Source organism: Epinephelus lanceolatus, chromosome 20 (genome assembly GCF_041903045.1).
Source record: "Epinephelus lanceolatus isolate andai-2023 chromosome 20, ASM4190304v1, whole genome shotgun sequence".
Lineage (NCBI taxonomy): Eukaryota > Metazoa > Chordata > Actinopteri > Perciformes > Serranidae > Epinephelus > Epinephelus lanceolatus.
The window spans coordinates 9,842,501-9,860,331 of NC_135753.1; the positions used below are offsets into that span (position 1 = coordinate 9,842,501).

At 41.2% G+C, this 17,831-nt stretch overlaps 1 protein-coding gene across 2 annotated transcripts in view; it reads left to right on the top strand.

The window, feature by feature from the left end:
* Positions 1-17,831, top strand: part of drosha (drosha ribonuclease III) — a 161,683-nt gene that overhangs the window by 132,804 nt on the left and 11,048 nt on the right. For both annotated transcript variants that reach the window (XM_033638985.2, XM_078162497.1), the window contains 4 exons: positions 5,580-5,662; positions 7,170-7,273; positions 11,810-11,902; positions 12,881-12,927. In XM_033638985.2, the coding sequence (XP_033494876.2) occupies positions 5,580-5,662; positions 7,170-7,273; positions 11,810-11,902; positions 12,881-12,927 (327 nt within the window). The remainder of the gene's footprint in view (positions 1-5,579; positions 5,663-7,169; positions 7,274-11,809; positions 11,903-12,880; positions 12,928-17,831) is intronic.

Sequence of the window (17,831 nt, forward strand, 5' to 3'; positions counted from 1 at the left end):
ACATGCAGGGGACAAGCTTTATGATATGTACTGCAGTCAGCCAATAGGGGGCAATCGAGATGTTTCGGCTTCACTTTTTGGGGAGCTGTCATGTTGTCCATCTTTATATACAGTCTTTGACTTGCAGTCTAAGTGGACACTATATTTAGAATGCTTTCACAGCTTTATCTTGCCATCAAATAGCCCTTATCTTTGGTGCTACATTTTCTCAAACCTATAACTTAAGTATTTCTTAGGCATAAGTGCAATTGTGCTGCAGCTATGCCACACCTGTATTACGCTGCTGGTCAGCATTTCAGGTCAGACTTTCAGTGGTGTATGGAAAACACACCAAACACAAGAAAAAAAAAATGATATTGACTTTGACAATGGAATGTCATTTCCTGTGGAGATGAGAGAATACAGAAAAAGACATTTTGCAGAGGGGGACTGAATGGGGCAAAAAAGAGAGAGCAGAAACTTCTGTGGAAACCGGAGGCTGAGACAGAGCACAAGCTAATCGCCTAAACTGTAAACACCTGCTCACAGAGCCAGAGAGCTACTGCTGCCATGAGTAGGACTTAATTACAACACAACTTCAGGATCTGAAGCGCTTATCCAGAGTGAGCGCCTTACGCTTTGTTGGTTTTTGGGTAAATCTTTTCATTTATTTGTAGGTATCTGGCCTAATTTTACCTGCCTATTGCAAAGGGCTGGGTGATATGCCCTGAAAATTATATCATGATATTTTTAGGCTATATTGATACACAATACATATCGCGAAATTTTTAAATCTCCTCAAAAGCACTTCATCAATGCTAGGATTGGAAGACAAAATCAAACATAAGAATATTTCTGACCAAATACCCTCTCTGATGCCACAGAGTTGTTGGGATGACTATTGTTTTTATTTTGTTTTTGTTTTTATCAATAATCATCAATAATGTGGAAATAACGACCAAGTGGGTCAGGGCAATTGTTTAAACAAATAGAAAATTCTGGTAAGTTGATACATTTACATCACTTTGCTGCAATGCAGCCTTTAAAACGAGGGAAAAGTCACCAATTATGCCATATCACGATACAGCGATATCCAAATCTAAGACAGTACATAGTCTCATATCTTGATAACAATATTATATCTTTAAATTGCCCGGCCCTACTGTTGCATGCATCAGTGCTCTCATCAGTGGCATATTTGTGGGTGGTTTTACATAATCTGTAAAGAGAGAAACATTCACTGTAAACACCAAGTTGCCTCAGTCTTGCAGGTGAAGTGTTGATGTCTATATTCAGTGTAACTAATCACAGCTGTTTTATTATTTATTTATTTTTTTAAATTAGCTTAGAAAACACAAGTACGCATCGTAGAAATCTTTAGAGAAGTGAAGTCTTGTTTGGTCTGATCACACAACAGCACTTTTTTAACCGGAACAGCTGACCTGCTACGTAATACAATGCATGGAACTGTTGCACTATTGAACAGGAATAGGGGAGCTCTGCAGTTGAGAAATGTAGAGCCAAAGGAAAGGCTGCGTGACACAAAGTAAAGCGTTAAAAATATTCTCAATACAGCCTCCACTTAAACTGATGTCAATTTTTTTTTAAGATGACTAAAATACATTTTGCTCCTGCCCCTGTCCACAGCAACACATTGGTTAGGTTCCATGTTGTACCCCTGTGCTGACTGCCTTGTACTGTAGGTTATACACCAACGCTGGACATCATACAAACCCACTTCAAAAACTCCAAACTATCCCTTTAATAGATTGTTGGAACAGAATAAGACATAAAATATGCTTAGTAAGATAAGTGGATGGCGGAAAAGTTACATTTGGCAGCTGAAGGGAAAAAGATCTGCATTGTCCAGTGGTGATTTCATCCACCCTGGCTTTGGTGGACTTAACATCCTGCTTTCAGGATATTATACAAATTAGAGTGGGCAGTTGGCCTGGAAGGTAGAGTCTAATAAAGCATCAAAAAATTCAAACTGAAAACACAGCAGTGTAGGTTTATCAGCAGTGGTAGCTGTGCGTCAGTCTGTCTCGCACACTGAGTTAGTTTCTATTTAATTGTTAACTAATTGAAAAAAAGAAAATTAATAGCAATAAAATCAAGAATAAGTGTGCTTCAGGGCAGTGGCAGTGAGTAGGCAGCACTTAATGCTTATATTTCAAATGTGTTTTAATATGTCATACATTATAATCAGTATAACTGTTAGACTGCATGTTTCTTTATGTGGTCGTAGCTGTACGATGACATTTTCTATTTAATGGGATGAAAGGTAGAAAGTCAAAGTTGTCTTCATTTAAATAACTGGTTGCAATAACATTGCATTATTGCAACACATAAAAATAAAAAGATAATGTGCAGTGGTGGTGAGGACTCGTGCTAAGTTTGACAGATATTTGAAGTATAAAGAGGGCGACATCACAGGGGAGCAAGTTCAGTGCTTTTCACTGGGGCTTCTGGTGAGGCTCTGTCGAACACATGCTGCAGTGCTTGCGGGTCGGAAGCCTGCCTACTGGCCCTTTCCCAGGCCGATCCCTGCTGACTACACAACAGAAATGCCAAAACATGTTTAAGGTGACTAAGAAGCAGTGTCTTCATTATGCAGGTTGTTGATGTACTGCTCAAACACATCGTGGTCACAATTCCGATACAGATATCAATATTTAAGAGTTTAGAAGTCTAGCAACAAAGATCATGTTTTTTTCATAAACACGTACCACAGAAAGAAAAGAATCCCTTAATGTTTTTTTAAGCTCTCAGATATCTATTGTTTTTGGCCTTAAGAAATCCAATATTGGTCTGGCTATAATGGAGTCCTGCTGTTCTGACATGAATGCGTAATGTCCCCCAGTCCCCAGATATAAAATACATAATAAGTTCTTCTTTTATTTAGGCCTGCATATGATGATACAAATACTGCTAGAGACAAAGTGATGGTTCCTTTATTTTAAAGGAACACTTCACCTGCCAAACGATCATTTGTGTATCAATCACTCACCCTGTTTGACTTTGATTTCTAGAAGAAAATTTAGTTTCTCTCGCATGCATTCACGGTGAATAAAGAATCCAAAAACAGGAAAAATTCTTCATGAATTGAAGTCATAGGGGTCCATGTTTAACAACAGCCAAAGCTACATCAAACATCGGTTGAGAAACTCTCACACAACCTGCAAGGTATAATTGAAGTCTCATTTATCCAGGTGTATGATCAGTACTTCCCAAATGTGCATTTTTACTAAAATGTTACTATTACAACCACCTCAGCGTATACACTCTCACACACAGACGAGTAGCATGCCTGCCCAAAGTGTTTTAAATATTACGGTTTTAGCAAAAATTCATATTTCTGAAGTACTTAGAGTTGATCCTGGGCTTACTCAGCCGCTTTTCACTGACCCATTGTTTACCAAGGGTTAAACTAAGCCCAAGGCTATACATGCAAACTGCCATTCTACTAGACCTGGGTTAAAGGTCCAGTGTGTAGAGCCCAGTTCAGACCAAAGATTTGCGATGAGACAAGTTCAAACAAGTGACTTCTTGCGATTGATGCTCTGCAACGTTCTAAAAACCTGCTGGTTCACACCAATGCAACGAGATGGCATGTATCAACTCTATGCAACAACTCTCTGTACTTCCATTCTGGTTTCCAGCTTTTCGGGCTTGTTTTGTGGCTGAATATAATTTGTAGCTTCTTAAAATATGAATGAGGATAGTGATAGTGAGATACTGGCTTCAGTTGCATTTGTAGCAGTGATGAAACGGTGAAAAAACATAAACAAAACGAGCATCAGATGGACTGTAACCAGCCACCTGCGATTTGACCAGCTGAGTTGCAGGTGACAGACCCAGCTCAGACCGGCCAGTTCACACCACTGCAACTTTTCTCTGCAACGTTCCAAAACGGTCTCATCTCGTCGTGAATCATCAATCTGAACTGGGCTTAAGATTTTGAGGCATTTAGCAGTGAGGTTGCAGAACTGAAACTTCTCCTGTGTACCAAGCGCAAAGGAGAACTACGGTGGCTGACAAGAAAATGCAAAAATCAAGCATGGCCCCATCCAGAGCCAGTGTTTGATTTCTGTGTTCTGGGCTACTGTAGGACAACATGGTAGACTCCATGGAAGAGGACCTGCTTTATAAGTAGATATATAAATGGTTCATTTTAAGGTAACAAAAACACAACCATTCAAGTGTCCCTGTTTCACGTTGGCAACTTTTAGCTCCGGGTTAAGTCCTTTTTTAGGAGATAACCCTTCAAACCTGGTGGTAACCCTGCTCCCCAGCAGGGCCAGGAAGCCCTAGACTAAAGTCAGGGTTTGCCTACTTGAACTGTGTCAGAATTTAGCCAGTGTTAGCCTGGGGCCAACACCTCCCTTAGCCTCGAGAGTTTGTAAACAGATGTTTTGATACAGTTTTGCTGTTGTTAAATGTAGCCCCCTTTACTTTAGTTCATCAAGAATGTTGACCTTTTTTTTGATTATTCGTTCACCCTGGAGGCATGCAAGAGAAAAACAGTTTTTCCTCCCAAATTCAACCAAACACAAGGTGAGTGATTGTATACAAATAATCATTCAGTTGTCAATGCTCGTTCATTGATTTCAATGCCACAATGAAGAGGCAGAGGAAAATGTAGCAAAGCTTTAAGCTCTGTGCATGTCCAGATTAATACTAGTAGACAAGGTGGTGACCCCTCCACACAATCAGAGGAACATGCAAGCAGAGACAGAGTGGAGAGAGTGTATAGGCCTTATTAGGACTGAGCTCATGTGTGTTGGAGGAGACCCACTGCAGTCCACATTAGGCCAACAAAGAGCTAGCAGCGACAGGGACTGTCCAGACTGGCAGAAAAAGTAGGAAAAACAAAAAGAATAAAGCACTAATGCATTCCAGGTCAGCATTCAATAGGCAGACCTTTAATACATAAGCTTCACATCATTTGCCTTTGAAATTATCTTTCAAAGTTGAGGCCGGAGCAGAGTTGATGACACAGGAAGGGGACGAGGGTCAGCGCTGGAAATGAGTGCAGCTCTTGCGCATATGAACAGTCATGCCCTGCAGCTACAACAGACCCTCACTGGCCTCCTGAAATATTACCTATTATTCCTCTTCCATGTCCCACTGTCTTAGTCGCGGAGATGAGTGAATGCACTTGCAGCTAATAGAAGAGGAAAACAAAGGGACAGCTACGAGATGAAGATGACACCCAGCACCTACTGCTTACATTTCAAATCATTTTCAGTTCAGTTAGACCGCCAGTTACTCTCAATTCAGCTTGACATACAGTTTTATCTTACATATTATATATGTTTCTGTGAACTCTGTGTGGCCCTCGCTTTACCAATTTCCTGTTTGATGGAAAAAGGCAGGGAACTAGAGAGACATCTTTTCCAATTGTTTACATTAACATCACATCACTTGCAGTGGAAGGCCACAGCTGAGGATTGTCCTCTTTGTTAATGTTTCATTTACTTGAAGAGCAGGAAGAAAACCAACTGTTAAGCAGAGCAGAAGAAGAACCCACACGTCAAATACTATCTTTTATTGCTTTATTTTTTCAATAATTGCTGTCTGTATTTTTCTGTCTGCAGCTTTCATCGCAGCTCTCTACATAGATAAAGATCTGGAGTATGTGCACACCTTCATGAACGTCTGCTTTTTCCCGCGCCTGAAGGTGAGCCCCTATTGATAGTCATTCACCACTTGCACCTGATCAATGAGCCGCTCAGCCAGGCACCACATAGAGAAAGAACCAGGGAGATGATTAGAAGGGAGCTAATGGCTGAGCCTTAATGGCGCTAGCATCGACGCAAGACCTTAAGTGGTGCTCGGCTGTTGAATGACTCTCTGCGACGGCGGCTTTGATCACTATTTTAGTCACCTTTAATGGGAATCACAACAGTGTCGTCAGCCTTTTTCTATTGGTCCAAGAAGTGCTGATGGGGTCCACTTCTGGAGTGTTCCAGGACTTGGATGAATTGCTTCAGTCAAGACTCCCATGGTCAGATGTGAATGAGGAAGGAAGGGCATTTTATTCTGAAGCACTTTTGGATTGTCCAAATTTAGACAGAAGAGCCCTACGACTGCTATTTTCCCATTAATAGAGCTACTGTGGTAAAAGACACAAACTATCACATACTATCTCATGTCTAAACGGGCATGCGCACAAGTGCACACACACACATGCTCATGTGCGAGTACCCACACAGCATGGACCTCTCCTTGTGAAGCTGCTGCAATGGTCTGATATGCCATGCTAATTGCTGTCTTGGTGTGCCTCTCCAGGGAGAATCCCCAACTCTGGAGGAGCTGAGCTTTGCGTCATGGTCGCTGCAAGAGAGCACCTCATTTCCACTTCCAAGAGAAAAGTTGTGAAACAGCCAGCACGTCTCCTTATATAGCCTTCTGGAAACCACAGTGTTGCACACTGTGCTGCTTCATCCAATTTGGATGGGAATAGAGAGGCAAAACCAGGGACATAAACGCTCCTTTCCTTATGTTCGCTCCTTTCCTTATAAAATAAAGTACTAAAAAGAAAGCGTAGAATAAAGCTACGCTCTTTCGAAAACAGCCTAATTTCTCTGCTTTCGGCTAAAGGTGTGTAGATGCCCCCCAGAGAGAGGAAAAGTGGGAAGGAGAAAAAGGGAAGTAAAGCGTGAAAGCAAGAACAGCAGAGATGCAGGAGTTGGGGGGGGGGGGGGGGGGGGGGGCAGTACAGTGAGAGAGTAGCGAGCAACAGAAGCAGAAGCACTCTTTGTAGAAAATTAATAGGAGCAGACAGTTCTGGATTCAAAGTCTGCCTTTTTATGACAAGGCTGCCTCCCGTTAATGGAAGGGCTTTTAGAAGTCCCCCTTGGATAAGAGAAATGTATCAGGGATGCACACCTGGGAGACTCCCAGACGCTCTTTATATCTGGCCGGGGATTGGCTTTTGTCTTAAGTAGCCTGTGATTTGTACTCACCGTGAAGACACAGATGGAGAGTCAGTAAGGGAGAGAGCAAATAAGTGAGTGCACAAGGAGGGGGGGAAATGGTGGAGAGGGTCATGGCAAGAATGAAGTAAAAGCATGAGTGGACGAGGGAGAGAGCTGCTGCTGATTTTTGTTTGTTATGTTTCTGATTCTTTGGAAGAAGTTTGCGAAGGAAGTAGTTTGATTCCGTGTGTGTTTTTTGTGTTACAGGAGTTCATTCTCAACCAGGATTGGAATGACCCAAAGTCTCAGCTGCAACAGTGCTGTTTGACCCTGAGAACTGAGGGCAAGGAGCCCGATATCCCACTGTACAAGTAAGACCCGAGAAAGCACAGAGACGCACCAGCTATTTGAAGCTAGTACTGACAGTGAATTTTAGGAATTTGAAAAGATTTGCCAAGAGTGACTTTTTGCCCAACCTAACTTTAGGTTAATATGTTTATATTTTTGTAAAATATCTTGACATAGTTACTTTGCCACTCACAAAAATTTACCACTAAAAATAAAGTCTCAGTTTAATATAGCCTTTTTTATGATTAACAGGATCTAAGAGTAATGATACATTATTAGAAGTGGGCAATATGTACAGTTTAGTGGTTCCCATCTTCATGTATTTCAACAATACTTTTTACCAAACTATTTAAACTGTTTATCTGCTATTTTACCTAGCTATGCCAACTGGCTATTTACTTTTAGCTAACAAATTCAACTCTTCATTGCTTTTTGTTATTTATCCATTACCTTTAGCTAATATTTGTACTGTTTATACTTTATTCATTACTTTAAGCTATTTCAACTATTTATCATATATCTGTTACGTTTGGCTAACTATTGCAGCTATGTATCTTTTACCTTAGCGAAGTGTTTTAGCTATTTATCCATTACCTTTAGCTAACAATATCAACTATTTATCCATTAATTTTAGCTAGCTCTTTTAACATTTATCATTCAGCCATTACTTTTAGCTAACTATTTTAACTATTTGTCTTTTACCTGTCGCAAACCATTTTAGCTATTCATTCATTACCTTTAGCTAACTATTTCAACTATTTATCCATTCATTTTCACTAACTATTGAAACCATTTGTCATTTATCCATTACTTTTAGCTAACTATTTCAAAGATTTATCTCTTACCTTTAACTAACTATTTAAACTATTTATCCATTCATTTTAGCTATTTCAACTTTTTTTAATCATTTATCCTTTACTTTTAGCTAACTATTTCAACCGTTTATCCATTACTTTTAGCTAACTATTTCAAGTTTTAATACTTTACATAAATATTTCAACTGTTTATACATTTTTTAGCTGTTTCTATTTATCCATTATCTGTTACTTTAAGCTATTTCAACTATTAATTCTGTACTTTTAACCAACTATTTTAATCATTTATCCCTTACTTTTAGCTAACTCTTTCTACTGTTTATCCTTTACATTTACCAAACTACTTTTACTGTTCATCGCTTACTTTTAGCTATTTCAACTACTTTTAGTTTTAGCCTTTTTATCTCTTTAATTCTAATTAATTTAATCTCAGATTAACACTAATCAGAGTTTAGTAAAACTAGGTTTAAAATGAGTAAATCCAGATTTTACATTAAGCAGATCCCTGTTGCACCATTAAAAATTAATCTGGTTTGGCAGAGAGGCTCAGATTTTCCTCCTTTGAGAAAAACTTGTTGGGTTTGTGTTTGCGAGTTGTGTAGGCCAAACAGGTCCCCATCCACCATCTGGAAACAGGAGTTGGAATATCAGCGGTGCAGCTGTGTTTCTGTCACTACCATGCTTGACAGTTGACCCAATCTTTCTGTTCAGCACCAAAAGTTTTCTTGGTGATTTTGACAAAAATTCATCATCATCATCATCATCATCATCATCATAAAGATTGAGTGGGTTGAGTCTGTCTCTCTTCGAACAACTTGATTATTTTGCTGAATCTATCTCAACAAAGCAGCCATTCACTCAACTGTAGATTTAACGTTAGCCCTGGATCACAGATTGAAATGGAGTTAAAAGTTTTGGTGCAACAGAAGTAAATTTAATGTAGGTTTAGAGTAAAAACTAAGGATTTAAAGAGAGTTTTAAATGTAATCTTTCTTAATTTTAAGCTAGTTTTAAAGTTTAGTGCAACGGAATTTAAAACTTAAACTGTGATTTTATCAAGTGAAAAAGTGAATCCTTGTTGGTGCAATCCAGCCTTATTCCATTATGTTTAACCTTACTATTTCAATTTATCTATTACATTGAGATAACTATTTCCACTGTCTATCTATTACTTTTACTCCTTTAAATTATTTATCCATTAGTACATCCATTATTACATTACTGCCAGCTGTTTGAACTATTTATTTACTTTTGCTTTTGCCTCCATCTTTTCACGTAGCACCAATCAACTGCAAAACTAGTAGTATGGTTGGGAATCATTGGACTAATATCTCTATAAACATAAAACCTGCCATGGTATGAACAGAATGGCTAAATCCTTGATGGTTTACACATTTCTGTCCTCTCAAGGTGCATATTGTCATATTGCCCAATCTCACAAATGATCTATTGTTTTAACTTTGTATTTTTTGTACTGGCCAGTTGTATTGATAGAAATGTAAGCTCTAACAACCATACATGAGTGTAGGCACAGGAAAAAAGTCTCTTCCCTCTCTTCAGTATAACCCAGTCTACAGTTGAAATGGGTTCAGTCAGGCATCACATGGCCCACAGTACACATTCAGAGAAATAAAATGGCACAAACATAATTTACAGGACTTTTCTCCCCAGCATTGGTCCCTGAACATTGTGAATAGCTGTGTAAAGGTCCCTGTTGTTGTGATAAATAAACACGCCCAAAGAGACCTCTTATTTGACAAAAGGTCAAGGAGCAAGTGTCATTTGACAGAATGCTTTTGAGAGCTGCCATGAAGCACTGTGTTTGTCGCCATGGAAACTGACAAACAGTGTTTTCTCTGAGCGAAAAAAAAAAAAGGTGGTCAGCTGGACGAGCAAGGGCAGTTGGAGACGGAGCAGTTTTATGTACAATGAACTCTGCAATCCAGCTTTTAATCAGTTCCCTCCTCCCCTCTATCTTCCGCATACTTATTTGATAGCTTTTCAGCGCTCCTCTGTTTATTATTCCGTCTATCTGCCCGACGGATGGTGATTTTTGACACAACATAACTCTGACACTACAATCAACACCTCCCTCCAACTCTGTTGCCCGCAAGAACGTGAACAAGAAACAAATAGAGCTCCTGGGTGACTTGAATTTCAACATTTTAACACACACATACGTACACAAGAATAGACACCATCTTACATAAAACTAGCCACCGGTGAATTTGAGGCTTTTGCTACAGCCTTGAGTGTAATTATTTTGTCCTGTTCCACGGATGCACAGGAGCAGCCGATGATCTGGAGCAGCCTCCTCATGAGATGACCTGACCCCTGTTGGTCGATAAGCCAGAATCATAGACCTTTTATAGCTTTTCATCAGCAGTTGTTGGCGTCAAGTCTGTCAGACTGTCTTAAGGGGTCGTCTGAATTTGTTTACAAGTGTGAAGAGCAGAGAAACAAGAGGGTGAGACAAGAGTGTGAGTCAGACAGACAGAGACTAAATGAATGAGGGAGGGCAGGAAAGGACACAGAAAAGGGGGAAGGAAAGGAGTTAATGCAGTGAGCCCCCTGTTAAAGGTTCCCTGGCGAATGTGTCTAGCTGATGACAGATTCGCACCTCAACCCCAGCACCATCACTTTACTGTACATCTCGTCTGGGCAGGACACACCAGGGAGCAAGCACGTACACACTTTCACATTGTGCAGAGAATGGCCTGAGTCAGTAAGTAGCTCCTTTTAGTGTGAGCTGAAGCTCGTACAGACCCTCTACGGTGCCGTTTCTTCTCCCTTGCACGCCTCCATCTGTGTGCAGCCTTGAAGTTGACAATTTCCCAACAGCTCGCAGATTTCCTTTTTATTCCGTCTCGTTTTGTGTTATTTTAGCAGCGTGATAATTCCAAGTGACACACTCTCCCTGTTGAGATTTGGCTAAAACGCCGCTCACAGGAGTCTTATTTGCTCCGCACATGCTACTCGCTTCTTCATTTGTAAGCGAGAAAGGGGGGCTGAATTATTGATAAAGTGTCATAAGTGACCACATTGCATTAAAAATGGATTGCTCTCCTGAAATAAGTAAATTGTCTGTGAATAATTTAGGTGACTCACAGCTTGGGTCTGAGATGTTTATGCTAATGTTAACATTTCAAACATCTCCCAAGTTTTGTCTGCTGTCTTGTACTTATGTCCCTGTAGAAATGTAACAAAATTGACAGCATGATTTTTATTCTCTCTCTTAAATGAGGTACATCTGTAAATTAGTTGAGTGATATTCTGCTGTCATCCTTCTCTTAGATTTCTTGGTCCCTCTTAAGCTTTTTCATTGTTTACCCTTCTAGCGCACCAAAGACTTGTGGGTCTCAAAGACTATTGTCAATTCCTCTCCCAACATGTCATTTTTTTTTTTTTTTACCAAACACAGATCTTGGTATCTGAAGATGATGGGTGTGGGGAGTTTGGGAGGCTTTAAAAGTTGTTTATATGTCCCTCAGATGGCTTCTGCACACTCTCAAAGCACGCTACTGAATCAAAGCGTTATTCCCCTCCTCTCAACCCGCCGCTTGAGATGAATTATATTTGTTCCAATTGAAAACTTTTTTTTCCCTCACCTCCCTTTTTCTTGTTATTTCTCTGAAGGACAATGTCCCTGAGTGTCCTTGTACCTCTCTCCTGGGTATTATTATTATTATTTCTCAACTCTACCCTCCTCCCTGTCATCCCATATTTCTGTGTTTGAATTTGCAGGACCCTGCAGACAGTGGGGCCCTCTCATGCCCGCACCTACACCGTTGCAGTGTATTTCAAAGGGGAGCGAATCGGCTGTGGCAAAGGCCCAAGGTGAGTAAGACAGTACAATATAATAAGACACAACAGGACAAGGCGATCCACTTTTCAATGCGCCGCTAATGGGCTCGAGAATAATGGCTGCACTTTATTGATGGTGTTTATTATAGCAATTAAGCTCTTGTTGGCCTATTCTATCGGGAGAGACATTATGCAGAATGAAAATGAATCGATTCATTATTGATCTGACGTAAATTGTGTTATGGAAATATCACTTTGTGCAGAAGAAGAGTCTGTGACCAGGCGGCACTGTAGCTGCGTTTTGGCATACCTGGGATTCTGTGTTCACAGCAGGACAGTGATGTGTTTGTGCGTGTGTTTTTGTGTTTGACTGCACACCTTTGTGTGCGCTCCCACAGTCACGCTTTTGTAAAGTAAAGAAAGTGAATCTCCGTGAGACGGCCTTTTCAGGGTTGGAGGGGTTGACAATAAAGCTGAAGCTGAGCCTGTGAGAAATGAAACGTAAATCCATCAAGCATCTTTCACCCCTCCCCACCACCACATGTGGAAATCCCCTCCACGGCCCCCTACTTGAAAGCGCTCTCTCTTGCTCTAAGCTGGCGATAAGTTTGTCCCTTCCATAGGATCTTTGACAGCTTACTGTTTTTGTATTTACATGACTTAAGCTCCCAGCCACCTCCGCTGCTGGGCTATGATCACGCAGCACATAATATATACGGAGGGACGGTGAATTGCAGGCGTAAACAGTGCCCAGCGCAGAGGCGCCAATAGGCTTACCTTTTTGAAATGTGTGCACTGTGTTACCTGGGATTGTCAGGCAAAAGGGCTCTTTCAAAACAAATATAAAGCAGTTTTGATAATCCTCTCAATATTGGGCCTGATTTTTTTTTTTTTTTTTTTTTTTAACAGAATTTCAAAAAAGGGACATTTTTGAATATGCTAAAGACCTTTTCTCCCTCTCTCTCTCTGTCTCTCTTCTCTGTCTCCTTTTTAAAAATATTTCTAATCTAGCATCCAACAGGCGGAAATGGGAGCTGCGATGGATGCGCTCGAAAAATGTGAGTTGTTTGGCAACGTGAACCCCTCCCCTCCACACACACACACACACACACACACACACACACACATATTCACACTTTAAGCCTTTCACACGCTTTGCCTCAGTGTTGAATATTAGCCTTGGCTGTACAGTATGCAAGATGGCTGGCAGAGAGCTGTGGCCTGACCAGCCGGTTGGCTGCGACATATAGGACATTAGGCTGTTTGAAGTGCTAGCCCAGAGCACAGGCATGGGGCCTAGCCAGAGATGGAGAACCAATAAAACAAGGACGGGGGAAGCTAAGCGTCCTCGACACGGGTCGATCATCCCGAGGGAGTGCAGGAAGTTTGTGTCGAGGGCCGGCAAAGTTTGTGTTTTTTTTTGTTGTGTTTGGAGCCCTTTTTCAGACCACGAGAGCGAGGCTTCACACTCGGAGCGACTCTCTTGTGCTCAGCACTCCTCTTCAGATTTGAAGGAGCGCGGCCGCTGCGTTCCCTGTGTGCTGCTTCACTCCTTGGCTGTTTTTCATCTTGTCATCAACCACCACTTAAGGAAAATAGATAGTGGTTTTTAGGCATTTACAATGTCTCATTCACTGCCAAGTAAAAATACAATTACAGGGCTCTTAGAAACACATCCACGAGCCATTTCCATCATCTCCCATTCCCCTCTTATACTCAATGCATATGTATGTGGATGCATAATATCATGCATTACACTGAGCGTGTAGAGTTTGGTATGTGTTCAAGTGTAATTTTTTGGACTGGACTTGCTTGCCATCCCTGCGACCACCACATTAATCAAATGTACAATTTGTTCTTTACTCAACTAATTATCTGGAGGTGAGCACAAATGGCTTTGTTGGAACAGGCCTGTAGAACTTGCAAAGGGCAGGAAGGTCGGACTTTGATTTAATTTGGCTCATAAATGAGGCCTCCAGCCTCTTGTGATTGATACTGTTTGTGCGTCCAAGCTTTAGCTTTTTATGAAACATTAGTGTTATGGTGGTATTTTTTAACACCGTTCTCTCAGTCTCCCTCTGTGTCTCCCTCCGGTCCCCCCTCTCCCTCATCTCCCTCCTTCCTTATCAGGGGGCGTAGTTCAGTGCACACACTCTCTCTCCTGTGTCTTCCTCCCTCCCTTAATTCCTCCCATTTCCTCTCCCCAGTGTACACCTCTGTCACCATGATTGATAGATGCTCATTGCTAGTAAATGAACATTTCCCCCCTCATAAATTGCTGTTTCATGTGACTAGATTAGCAATGCCTTTTAAAAGGTCAGTTAATTTAAAATCATCTCTTCAAGTCTCCTTCCTTTGGCGCAAAATGCTTCCAGTTCGAGGGCTTTGTTTGACTTTGTATTGTCACTTAATTTAAACCCGCCAATTTACAACGCGCCCCTCAGCTCAATGTACTCTTTTCTCTCACCCAGTGCTCCTGAGCAACTGAGGTGAGCCTGTCAATTATATGATTTTAATTAATTATTAGAGGGAAAAACACAGATAGACTGCTCACTTTTAAATATTACCAATAATATTGGTCCTATAATAGAAAAGGAACAGTGTTGATTTACAGATTGAAGGGAGGGTTATCGACACAGCTCTGATGTGGTTACACAGGCTGAAAAATCTGCACCAGTGAATTGTCACTTGTGGTTGATCAGATCTTTTCCACTATCCATCATTTACCAGAAGTGCTCATTATTAGGAGGTCTTTTTTTCAATTAAATATCTTAAGATTATCTTTATATTATTGTTATTTTCCAGAATTCACTGTCCAAGCCTAAATTAATTACTTCTTTGCAAGAAATGGCACTGTAGCATGCATATTCTCTTATTCCACTGTTGTTGAGATAAATACCCAAGGTCAGTCCTCAGGGTTCAAATTATGGGCTGGTCGATGTGGAGAAAATCAAATAGCACTCAGTTTTTGACCAAATACCTCAATGTTTATATTCAATTTAATTCAGTTTTATTTATGAAGGCCAATATCACAAATTACAGTTTGCCTCACAGGGCTTTACAGCATACAACATCCCTCTGTCCTTTGGACCCTCGCAGCGGATAAGGAAAAACTCCCCCAAAAAAACCTTTAATGGTGAAAAAAAATGAAAATTAAACCTCAGGAAGAGCAACTGAGAAAGGATCCCTCTTCCAGGAAGGACAGACATGCAATAGATATCTTACTGAACAGATCAGCATAATAAGTGTACAGTAATCCATATGACAAATAATAATAATAAAAATATAAATAAAAATAAATTAAAAATAAAAGTATTATATTATATTATAATAATAGTATATATGATATATGCACATATTAATAAATTAAAGTATGTGTATGTGATAGTAATAGTCATAATGGTATAATAATAGCTGTAGTAGTAGGCATCTGGCAGGACCATGGCAGCAGTACAACCACGACCCATGATCCAGGTGCGACTGGGATCTGTGGAAAACTGCAGTGTGACGTCACCTATTGGCTTTCAGACTGTCATTTTGAGGCCTGAAGCTCGGCATTTTTGCCATCGCCATTTTGGTTTTTTGGAACCAGAAGTGACCATACTTGGACGAGAGGCTGGAGGTGTGGAGGAGCAAGTGGTAGATCTGGCTCACAGACTGCAGCAACACCTCGCAGACAGCCTCTCCCTAAATATCCACAACTTTGTGCCTTAATAGAATATAAATGGGTGAGTTATAAAAAAGATTCACCCCCCCTGTATAGTTGTCATGAATTTTGAAATTTGCTACAGATACCAAAACAATTGTTTGTACCAGGCTGTAAACATGTTTATTTCTGCTGTAAAATTGGGTATTTTTACATGGGGGTCTATGGGGATTGACTCTGTTTTGGAGCCGGCCTTAAGTGGTCATTTGATAAACTGCAGTGTGCAGCAGCAAATGGAGAGAGGAGTTCGGTGTATCATAGCAAGTCCCCCGGCAGACCAGGCCTATATCAAGCCTAACTAGGGGCTGGTCCAAGGCCAGCCTGAGCCAGCCCTAACTGTAAGCTTTATCAAGGAGGAAAGTCTTCAGCCTACTCTTAAATGTGGAGACGGTGTCTGCCTCCTTGACTGAAATTGGAAGAAGGTTCCACAGAAGAGGAGCCTGATAGCTGAAGGCTCTGGCTTTCATTCTACCTTTGGAGACCTTATATCGCAACAATATTGTACTATTGGTGCTCGTACAAAATATTCACACAAATAGATTTTTGATAAATATTCATCAGTAATGTGGATGTAATGACTAAGTTGGTAAAGGCAATTAATAGAACAGCTAGAACAGTCTGTTAAGTTCAGAAAATTACTTCACTTTATTGCAATGCGGCCTTTAAAATCAGGAAAAGACAACATGTATGATATTACAATATCCAAAATCCAAATAATATCTCGTCCCATATCATGATATTGATAAAATATTGATATATTTCCAGCTCGAGTTCAAACAAGCCTTTTAAGGATCTGTGTCTCCTGATTATGGGCTTATATAACCAGTCTCGAGCTCAGCTGCCGCAGAGCCGCCTGACGCATCAACTCCTGTTGGAGCCGCATTGTCTCTCATGTGATTGTCAAGGGCCTCGCTTCATTTGTTCACATAGCAAGACTAATCAAGGACATTAGCCTCGGTGTCATGTAATTCGTCATTGATTGTCTTGTTGGCCCTCACTGCAGCATTGGCTGCACCATTACTCCTCGTGTACAACAGCCCTACCTTGTGTTACTCTCAGATCGAAAGCACCTCTCCGCAACGTGTCAGGATTCATTTCCATGTTTTATTTAAGGCCTCCTCGAGTATCAGGAGCACTTTGAGCAGGATTGAACTTTTTGTTTCTGCTGCAGAGCTTTTCCCGGCAGACAGAAAGCCGCGGCTCCAGCGGTGTCGGAGAGGTGAGAGACATGGCTGTGTTCAGTCAGACAGCTCAGAGCTCATTAAAGAGAGCGGGGCCCAATATTTGGTGCGCGCGTTCAGTCTGTAGCCGATCTGCTGGTGGCTCAGCTGATTCACATTTCATTATTTGATGGCCCACGTTTTGACAGTCTCCTGCCTGTATCCGTCAAGGCAGAATTAAATGTTAACCAAGGCCCAGACTGGGAGAAACATGAGTGCAAACAAATCGAGCTGAGAGCAGCCAGGTTGGGGAACAGTTGACGGGAGGAAGAAGTCGGTGGTGCAGAGTTTCTCAGACCCTGAGGCTCCATGCACCATGCACCCTTAGGTCTAGGCCCGGGCGACATCAAATATACATGGAAACGGTTTAACCATTTATCATGCATCCTTACAGATAGTACTGTCTCTGTTTAAAGTCTCCACTCTCTCCAACACTCAGCCCCCTCCCCTTTGCATTTTTTTAGCTTCCTCGCAGCTGCTTGTTTCTCAAACAATGCAATATCTGTTGAATAAGAGAATGAGCCTCGATGTGGCTAGTAGCTGGAAGGGGACTTCATTTCTTCCTCAGCTTTCTCTAAACCCCTTAATCTCCGGATAAAAGCATTGGATGGATAGAGGCAAAGTAAAGTACAGTATGCAGGATCTCTATTCAATGGCTAGAGCCTTTTGTTTGGCCTTTGGTATGGCAGGGAAATCCCTTCATCAGCACCGCTATACAGGTGCACTATTGGCTTGTTGACTGATGTGGTGCACCCAAGCTTTAGGTGATAGACTTAGCCGACACAGTCTATTGTGCAGTCGTCTCACAGCCTGAGCTCAGGCTGAATAGTGAATGCCTAAGTGAAAGGACACTGTATGTTCTTGTGCCCTTAAAAGGGGAGCTGATCCCTCATCACAGATTCCACATCCAGCTGCTGTGTGAGCACGCATTTCAGCACTGCTGTCGGCGGGCACAACAGGCCGCGTTGTTGCCGAGGCCCTCCGACTGCCAGCTCTGCTCCAAAAGCAGCTACAACCCCAAAATCTCAAGACTGCA